At 44.0% G+C, this 10,000-nt stretch overlaps 1 protein-coding gene across 1 annotated transcript; it reads left to right on the top strand.

Annotated features, from left to right (window-relative positions):
• The first annotated feature begins 3,136 nt into the window (after window positions 1–3,136).
• LOC105905671 (ADP-ribosylation factor-like protein 4C) lies at window positions 3,137–6,356 on the top strand. Its single transcript, XM_012833701.3, has one exon. It carries the CDS (start codon window positions 3,940–3,942, stop codon window positions 4,516–4,518), a length of 579 nt encoding a protein of 192 aa, XP_012689155.1. The 5' UTR covers window positions 3,137–3,939; the 3' UTR covers window positions 4,519–6,356.
• The last annotated feature ends 3,644 nt before the right edge of the window (window positions 6,357–10,000 follow it).

Below are 10,000 nucleotides of genomic sequence, written 5' to 3'. Positions count from 1 at the left end.
CAGCAGGGCTGATGATGACGGAATTACAGGCTCAGTCATAGTTTGTTAATGAGTAGTGTTTTTATTCTTTCTTTCTTTCTTTCTTTCTTTCTTTCTTTCTTCAAATGTGTTCCGCTCTGACCAGGACTGACTGCCTTTCATCTGATCGGAATTGTTTGAGCACAATAAGTGTGTCTCAGGTCCTTTTCAAACACCGTTGGCCTTCCTGAGCGGCTTCCTTCCTGGCCTGAGTGGGTTAGAATGGCAGGAACTTTGGCTCTTTGTTTGCACTGCCAAATCGGTTTCTAGCCCTTCGCTCACACATCCTATCTCTGCAGTCAGCTGCAGCCTCTTATTATTGTATGCTTCCAGTTTGCCGTGTCGCTATGGCAACGGCCGCCCTGCCGAAGCTGAGCACCTGTTGTAATTGTTCTTGCTGTCATTGATGGTTTTCCCGTAACTATTGGCTGTTTATATACAAACTGGAAAATAATCCTCGCAGTCCTTATCATGTTTATGAAACATACTGGAAAATAACATTTGTTAGTTTTAGTGACTTCAGTAATAGATATGTCTAGACAACACAACATGATTTATCATTTTATTATATATATATTATTTCCACAGGTAGATGGTGTAAATGGCAAGGAGTTTCAGTGTATTATTTATAATGTCTTTTGCTTATCGATATATACATGAGTTTCTACATGAATGCAACACTTAGCTGACTGCACTGTGCAGGTGAAAATGTATAATTTCTTATCTTCATTTAAACTGTAATTTTCATTTTAAGTGGTTAGGAGGGGAAGAACATTTTGTAATTTTCTGTAACTGACAATTTATTTCTTCCACACCATATTTTATTTCAAGGGTGAAATGGAGAAAAAACGCTTTGACTTGCGTTGCAACTTTCCTCTCATTTTATCAAAACAGATTACATTACAGAGGACATTCTGACATCTAGTGGTCTACTATTGCAATTGCACTAAAACACTTTTTTTAATGTGACATAACACTGAATCGACAAAAGTACTACTGACACATAAAGTAGGAATAAGGTACAACCCAGAGAAGAAATATCTGACAATGACAAGACAAGCCCACAGAATCTCAAGCTCTATTCAATTTAAGGACCCCACCCCCCTTTTTAATGACATATTCCCACAGAATTTTAAACTGTATTACTGTTAACTGCTTAAACTCTCAAAATACCAAATACATTCTGCCCTTGAGGCAGTGTGGTAGTTGGAGCCACTCTATCACTAAAGCTGAGAAAGGAAGCAGCTCTTGAGTCTCGAGTCTGGAGGCAGCATGGCAGCATTGCAGCGCTGCGATGGGGGAGTCTCTCTGAGGCTGATCCACTGCCTCGGGGCTGTCCCAGTAAAAAAGCACAGCCACCTCAGAGACTTCACTGAGGCCAGAGGCCAGACAGAGGCGCTGGTAATTGGATCTGAGTGAGTGTCCTGGAGGCAGAAGGAGGGCAGATGAGGCAGGAAGTGGTCGCCCTTTAGAAGAGCTTTAGATTGATGAAAACCCTGCCGTGGATACAGACACATGCTGGGGCCGAGAGGAGACAGCATAGGTGGGATTCTGTGGTCTTTCTTTCCCCCCTGGCAATGCCATTCTACAAAGACTGTGCTTGAGTCAGTGAGGACTGATTGGCAGCAGATGACAGGGAATAGCGGTAGTATAAATGTGATGAGACTGATTGACAGCAGATGACAGGGAATAGCGGTAGTATAGATGTGATGAGATGAGCCCATGGCTTCACCATGAATGTGAAAAAGTTGTTTTTTTTTTGTTTTTTTTTCTGTTTAATTAAAGTTGGGTTGTTTTTGCCTGCTCCTCTCTCGGTCAGCGCCCAGGGTGCCTGAACAAGCGCTCCAGAGCTCCATGGAAGTCAAGTGAGCAGACTTTCTGTGTAGCGCATTACTTTTCCAAATACAACCAAAGACTCTGGTAGACATCTTCACACCCATTCCACAGTCTAGCACATTGAGCTCCACTGGCTGCCTGTAGCTGCTCGCATTAGGTTCAAGTCACTTATGCTTGCCTACAGAGTGATTGCTGGTTCTGCTCCCACCTACCTAAATGCTCTTGTAAGGGCAAATGTTGCACCCAGGATGCTGCGCTCGTCTAGTGAGCGTCGTTTGGCTCTGCTGTCTGTGCAAGTACGGCAATCCAGACTATTCTCATTTGTAGTTCCACGTTGATGGAACGAACTGCCTAGTACTACCAGAGCAGGGGCGTCCCTCTCTACCTTCAAGAAGCTTTTGAAGACCCAACTCTTCAGAGAGCACCTCCCTTCCTAAACTGACACTTCGACTAGTGCTTAACGTGCACTTACAGCGGTTACATTCCTGCACTTCTTTTTCTTCTCTATTTCGTTTTTTTTATTTCTTATGTAAAGTAGTATTTATTGTTACACCAGGGTTCTAATGCCCGTAGCTTGATGGTTCTCTCCCTTGTACGTCGCTATGGACAAAACGTCTGCTAAATGACTAAATATAAATGTAAAATGTAGCACTGTTTGTTTATACTCATCCCAAAATCTAGTTCTGTTTAGTTCATGCTAACATATACAGGATATGTTTGAATAAAACACATTATGGTGATGCTACCAGTTGAGAATTTACTTCACTTTCACAGCCTAACGGAATCATGATACTACTGTAATACACCGTTGTCAACTAAGAGCTGGGTTTGCTAGGGTGTGATTCCACGTTTGCACACCAGGTGTCAGCAAAACCGTGGGGTTACGAACTCAGACATGTTAACTCTCCCAAAGAGCTATTTGCATCCCATAAATAAACACCATTCACACCTATTATGTTCAACTCAGACCTTCGGCGAAAGCATATTCATGCTGCCCTAAAGGTACAGTGCAGTGGTCAACAATGTCACACCCTCACAGCGCAATGGCAGAGGAATGTAGCGTATACAATGGCAATTGTGAAAGACTGCATACCTTTACCATGACAGGCTTGCTGAATGTTGCCGAGTTGTCTGGTTAGGTTACCTCATAAAAAATACAGATGATCATTTCAAGACAGATTTTTAGAATATTGTCAAATAAATTCTAGAATCTGGAGGAAAGGTTTTTTTTCCCCCGGATGTCTCGTCTGTTGATGATGTTAACATTCCCCTATAAAATAATGGCTGGTTGAATGTCACAGGCGTAGCGTATAGGCCAGCATCAGAAAGACTCAGTGCTACGGTGAAATGAAACTGGCTGACTGGGTGAACTCGTGTGCTAGTGTTTTGCTTATACTGGGTGGGCGGAGTTCGGTTGCCGTGCACTACCGTAGCAGTGACACGACGGGTGCACCACATCAGCCGTACTGGTGCTGCCCGTCGTGCAAGGCGGAGGTGACGAAAAAGAGCGTGTCTCCCCCTCAACTCTGGTGTGTTCGAGACTGGGTTCCACCTGAGGGAGGACTGTATTGCTGCGTGTAAACCTCGGAAGAGACTGTTCAACCCGCAGTGCCTCGGAGGTGTCGGTCGGCAAGTCAGTACGCCAAAAACAAGAGTCGCATTCTGCTGCAATTGCTGGTGTCTCAGGCATACTCTCAGTAGACTGAAATCGGGAGGTACGTTGCGCCTTGAGCATTGAAATAACAGTTGGATCGCACACGCCCTTGCCTGTTTTGTTTTTTTTTGCTTGGGAAATGGAGATTAAAGATGTTCCAGTCTAATATGCTATCGGATTGCAGAAGGGTGCAGTGGCACTGATGCCAGCCGCTCTTACTGCTGCGCGGCGTGGGAGTCCGTGAACCAGCACGTCGGTTCAGGATCATGCCTCTGGCGTGATTTTGCATCTGTATCGTTTGACTAGTCGCTTGAAGTCGCAGGTGGGGGATCAGCCATTTCTAAGGATTGTTTGACATTCCCGCACCTTACCAGTGTATGCCGAAATTCTAATGATTCCCTGCATTGATATTTTTGCTTAGCCTGCGTAAAATGGGGAATAGTTTTTCTAACATCGCTGCATTTCAGTCCTTGCACATCGTGATGCTAGGACTGGATTCTGCGGGTAAAACTACTGTTCTTTATCGGCTCAAGTTCAATGAATTTGTCAACACTGTTCCCACCATCGGATTCAACACCGAAAAGATCAAACTGAGCAATGGCACCGCCAAAGGTATCAGTTGTCACTTTTGGGATGTCGGTGGCCAGGAGAAGTTACGACCTCTGTGGAAGTCTTACAGTCGGTGCACGGATGGTATCATCTATGTTGTGGACTCCGTGGACGTGGATAGACTGGAGGAGGCGAAAACGGAGCTGCACAAAATCACCAAATTCGCAGAAAATCAGGGGACTCCTCTCCTGGTGATTGCCAATAAACAGGATTTGCCCAAATCTCTTCCTGTTTCTGAGATTGAGAAACACCTGGCTCTCCACGAGCTCAGCCCGGCCACCACATACCACGTCCAACCCGCATGCGCCATAATTGGCGAGGGTCTTCATGAGGGCATGGACAAACTGTATGAAATGATCGTGAAACGGAGAAAAACTTTGAAGCAGAAGAAAAAACGATAATGGATCAATAATGGCGATATGATATCAATAGAAAAAAAAACATTTCACATCACTGCTGCTTGAGTGTTTGGCCAGAAATGAAGAGATTTCGTGTGTGCAGTGATTGAGTTTTTATAATTATAATTATTCAAGATTTATCCTAATTATTGCTGGTCTGTTGCAAGTTAAGAGAATGGAAGATAAATGCTGTTGTCAGCTACCTTTAGTTAAGTAAGATGTGAAAAAGAAACTGGCATCTAGTCATTCACAATCAAAAAAGTAAACAGGCTGGTTCCTGTTTGTTGCTGCTTGCCGATGTCAAAAAGTAGGTGTTATGGTTAGTAGGCTGTTTGGATGGGGATAGCTTTGAGGCATCCCTGGAGAGAGACCATATAACACACGGCTTCCCTAGTAGAAGCTGTCTCATGACAGTGATCTGCTGTTAGTGTTTTGATTTGTGCTGTCAATTCATTAAAAAAGTTAACTTATTAATCGCACAATTTGCTGTGATTAATCACTTTTTTTCTCTTGATAAGCGGAAGCTTGTAATCATGGATACTTAAATGTAAAATAATGTAGAATCAACACAAAAGAGGTATATTTACATTAAAATAATATTGTTTAATAGCAACTTTTTAACTTTGAACACAGATTCTCTCCTGTGAACGGCAGGCTTCCAATACAACTGTCAAGGCCATCAAAACTGACTGTCAGCTTGAAGGGCATATTTGTTATGTGTAAAACATAAAGTGTGAAGGGACTTTTATTTTGAAATGTGGATTGAGATGAAGATGCAGAGAGACTATTATAAATGTATTATTATTATTTTTTGTTTTGTTTTTTGAGGGGGGGGGGGGGTATTTGGCGGGAGCTAGCGACTAGGTCAGCTGGTCGGTAGTTAGAACATGGTGTGCAGCCTGTTGGGTTAGTTTTAAGTTGAAGTGCTCAGTAAATTTGCAAGATTGTGAATTCCAATGAGCTCCGTGTCAGGTGTATGTTGGCCGCCCCCAGATATATGAACCATGCCATGCACTAACAGAAATAACAACAAAACCCAGGCAGCTGCGACGATAATTGCATTCATTTTTTTAACGCGTGAAATATTTGAAATTAATCACAAAAATGAACGCGTTCATTTTGACAGCACTCATTTTGTGTTCCTTTAAGTGATATGCAAAGGATCTGTATGTAGTACAGTTTGTAGTTTGCTGACTCCCTCTCTCTCTCTCTCTCTCTCCCTCTCTCTCTATCTCTCTCTCTCTCTCTCCCTCTCTCTCTCTCCTCTCCCTCTCTCTCTCTCTCTCCCTCTCTCTCTCTCCCTCTCTCCCATAATGTACGTCATGTCTACTGATGGCTGAGTGGTTAGTTCCCAGATAGCTGGTGATACTCTAACTGATCCGGCTCTGATCTGGCTGGGATCTGGCTTGGATCCGGCATGTTCCAGGCCAGACTATGGCTCCAGAGTCAGCTACTAGCAGGCTTTTGCCTTTTTCATTTTTCCATGACTGTAATCACATCCTCTCTTCTACTGTAAATGCCTTTTGGGGTGAAGAGGACTGAAGTGGGGAAGGTTGCCATATCTATTTCATGTTTAAGATGGTCCTTTAAGTTCTGAAAACGCATCGGAGCACTTTCCAGACAGATGTTGTCTCTAGTACACCTTATGATTTCAAGTTGGACTGCTCATGCACACGAAACCAAAAAAAAAAAAGCGAAAGTAAAGGTCTTAAATTTTTCTATATGAAAGTGTTTGCAGTAAGAGTGTGCGATGCTGATACTGCTCCATAAGTGAATATTGCACCTGGGTATTGTTCTAAAATGATGTAGAAGCAAATGAAATAAAAGATGATTCAACTTTATTCACTCAGTCTTAAAATGTTCATTTCTTTGTGTACTGCTCTTTGTGAAGAGGTTAGTGGGAACGGCGGATCTTGTATCGCTTCCTCGGTGACCTGAGGAAATCAATTAAGCAGCGCTCTGCTGGATGGCGGAGCCGACCGCTCCGCAGGATGTTAGGTGTGCCGCTGGTACACGTGTCTGATCCCCCATGAGTCGCACACCTCCAGGCCCATTACTGACCTGATGCCACTCCGCCAAATTGAAAGTGGTTATTAATAGGTGTGTTCAATCTGTTGCGTAATTAGAAAAGACACGTCTGGGTGGAGATGTTCACTGTGATGGAGGTGACCACCAAAGGGAGGCCTCTCTCTCTTCAGTGCTGTCCTGTGTGTGTGTGTGTGTGTGTGTGTGTGTGTGTGTGTGTGTGTGTGTGTGTGTGTGTGTGTGTGTGTGTGTGTGTGTGTGTGTGTGTGTGTGTGCAGGCCTCTCTCTCCTCAGTGCTGTCCTGTGTGTGTGTGTGTGTGTGTGTGGGTGTGTGTGTGTGTGTGTGTGTGTGTGTGTGTGTGTGTGTGTGCAGGCATCTCTCTCCTCAGTGCTGTCCTGTGTGTGTGTGTGTGTGTGTGTGTGTGTGTGTGTGTGTGTGTGTGTGTGTGCAGGCCTCTCTCTCAGTGCTGTCCTGTGTGTGTGTGTGTGTGTGTGTGTGTGTGTGTGTGTGTGTGTGTGTGTGTGTGTGTGTGTGCAGGCCTCTCTCTCCTCAGTGCTGTCGCTGGAGAAAGGGCAGTCTTAGCTCTCGTGCTCAAACTTCAAGCCTCCTCTCGAGTCTATATCTGATCTATCCCAGATCTGGGCCAAATTGGGGGGCACAGCAACTAACTGACAGACGTCGCTAACATTAATGAATCTAGAGTCAGTGAAAATGGGATTTATGAACAACTGGTGTTTTTTGTTTTTTTTACTTTTGCATTACTTGGGTTTATTCTTTTGGGTTTCTGAATGACAGGAGCCTCAGTCAGGTTCTACTCTCAGTATGGTTCTACTCTCAGTCAGATACTACTCTCAGTCAGGTACTACTCTCAGTCAGGTTCTACTCTCAGTCAGGTTCTACTCTCAGTCAGGTACTACTCTCAGTCAGGTACTACTCTCAGTCTGGTTCTACTCTCAGAGGTGCACAGGGCTCATTAAAGACTCTAATCAATCTAAAATCTTTATGTAAATACTTTTTCTTTGTGTCTGTTTATCCATTTCAGCCATGTTTGCAGGTCATGTAATGCCTGCAGTCACAAAATAAAGCTGCAGCCTTTCCAGCTGACAGCTGTGTCCAGGATGGGATATGCTATCAATTCCGGAGGCTGTGAAAGATCCTCTATCTGTCCAAGGGCAGGCCTGCTCTCTGTCCTTCAAAAATGACAACCTCCTTGTCCTTGAAGTTTACCTTTCCACTGTCCAGTGAATATCAGTGGATCCTTAATTGTGTTGGAAATGTGTAACGATTTCACACAAGCCCATTTGGAGGGAAAGGAGTGCTGGATATATATATATATATATATATATATATATATATATGTGTATGACACAGTGGAGATTCACTGCTTGATGGATGGATGAGTGGATAGTACATAGCATAATTTATATAGTATTTATAGTATAGTATTTACATAGTATTTATATAGTATGTATAATGTATATAGTAATGATTTAATACAAACCCATTTGGAGGGAACGAAGCACTGTTATATATCTTGATTAAGACACAGTGGAGATTCACCGCTTGATGGATCATGACAGTTACTACTGCACTCAGTTGGGCCTGGGTGAATAATACATCGTTTCACAGGGGATAGGATAGATTATTCATTCAGCGGTGAACCATTTCCAACTCCAAACACGGTGTTGGAGGACGGGGGTATTTTGGGAGATGTTGGGAGATGGACAAATGCATAGCTAGGAGATATCAATAATAAATCGTCACTCTCGTGAAATGGGGTGGAAGATGTATTCTGTGGGCTCAGATACGCCAAGATAGCGTCCGACTCCTGACACGGGTCCGCTCCGGCCCTGATCTGGCAGGGATGCGGCCCAGAATCGGATCCTATCTGAGTGCAGACTGGTGGCTCTGACTGGGGAGATAGGGGCAGCATTTATGTGTGTGTTTGTGTGTGTGTGTGTGTGTGTGTGTGATAGGGTCAGCGTTTACATTGCATTCTGAAAGCAGATCTGCCCAGGACCACAGACTCTGGGCCTATCAGGACCACACACTCTGGGCCTATCAGGACCACAGGCTCTGGGCCTATCAGAACCACACACTCTGGGCCTATCAGGACCACACACTCTGGGCCTATCAGAACCACACACACTGGGCCTATCAGGACCACAGACTCAGACTCTGGGCCTATCAGGACCACACACTCTGGGCCTATCAGGACCACAGACTCAGAATCGGGTCCTATCTGGCAGAAGACTGGGGGGGGGGGGGGGGGGGGGGTATAACTGGGGTTGTTTGTATAAGCATAGTTATTACATAATGGACATAATTATAGTTAGGGTTTAGATATTTGTCAGATGGTATTGTCCAACACTCTTTACAAAACATATTAAAAACAACAACAACAAACAAACAAAAATCAACCCAGAATATTAATACATGTTCAGGATTCACACTGCATTCTGAAACAGATCAGACTGCCCCAGACTCAGGTCCAATCAGAGTGGAGACTGGTGGTTATGACTGTGGATCTACTCCAGACTCAGGTCCAATCAGAGTGGAGACTGGTGGTTATGACTGTGGATCTACTCCAGACTCAGGTCCAATCAGAGTGGAGACTGGTGGTTATGACTGTGGATCTACTCCAGACTCAGGTCCAATCAGAGTGGAGACTGGTGGTTATGACTGTGGATCTACTCCAGACTCAGGTCCAATCAGAGTGGAGACTGGTGGTTATGACTGTGGATTGTTCATATCTGCCCTGTTTTTGTACTCTGCCGAGGGTCATTTAAATCATCACTCTCCCCTCAACAGGCAATATCTCACGTTTGTGTTTTCCCAGCGGTGGTCTGAATTATTTATGTCTTAGTTGTTTGATGCAGAAATGTCTGTTTATGGCAGGTACATGGTTTCTAGGGAAACAGATACTAACACAAAATAAATAAATAAATAAGGTCTCACAGCAACAAAGTAGATGACTTGCAGAAAACTACACGCACAGGTCAAACCCATATCACGAGTAACATCAGAAGCACAACAAACCAAACCTCTAAAATGTCCCTACATACTGTAAGCGCTTCAAGCATCAAAACCTGATGTGACAAATTAGGATGACCGATGTTGGTTTATGGAAACTAACTAGCAGTCAGTTCACTAGAGTCTGCAGTGTCTTTGTGCTTATGTGAAAATGTTCGCTTGTGTTTATTCCAGTAGTTTGACAGCACAGCAATCACATCTAGAAGCACAATCATGTCTTTGTGAACCAATTCATTGATTTACTTCTCACGCTCAGCGAGATCTGAGAGGCTTGAAACCACGTCATGGTGGTGTTGTTGACTTGTCTGCGGGAATCTCACCATTTGGAACAAGAGTGGAGACAGATTTCCAAACACCCCGCAGTCACACAGCTAATTGATGGTCTTGACTTGTTTTGAAATCTCTAATGGGCTGTTTGCCTTTGTT

The sequence above is a fragment of the Clupea harengus genome, chromosome 21, assembly GCF_900700415.2.
Source record: "Clupea harengus chromosome 21, Ch_v2.0.2, whole genome shotgun sequence".
NCBI classification, from domain to species: Eukaryota; Metazoa; Chordata; class Actinopteri; order Clupeiformes; family Clupeidae; genus Clupea; species Clupea harengus.
Note: the sequence above shows the minus strand (reverse complement) of the source record. Positions and strands in the feature narration are given on the sequence as shown.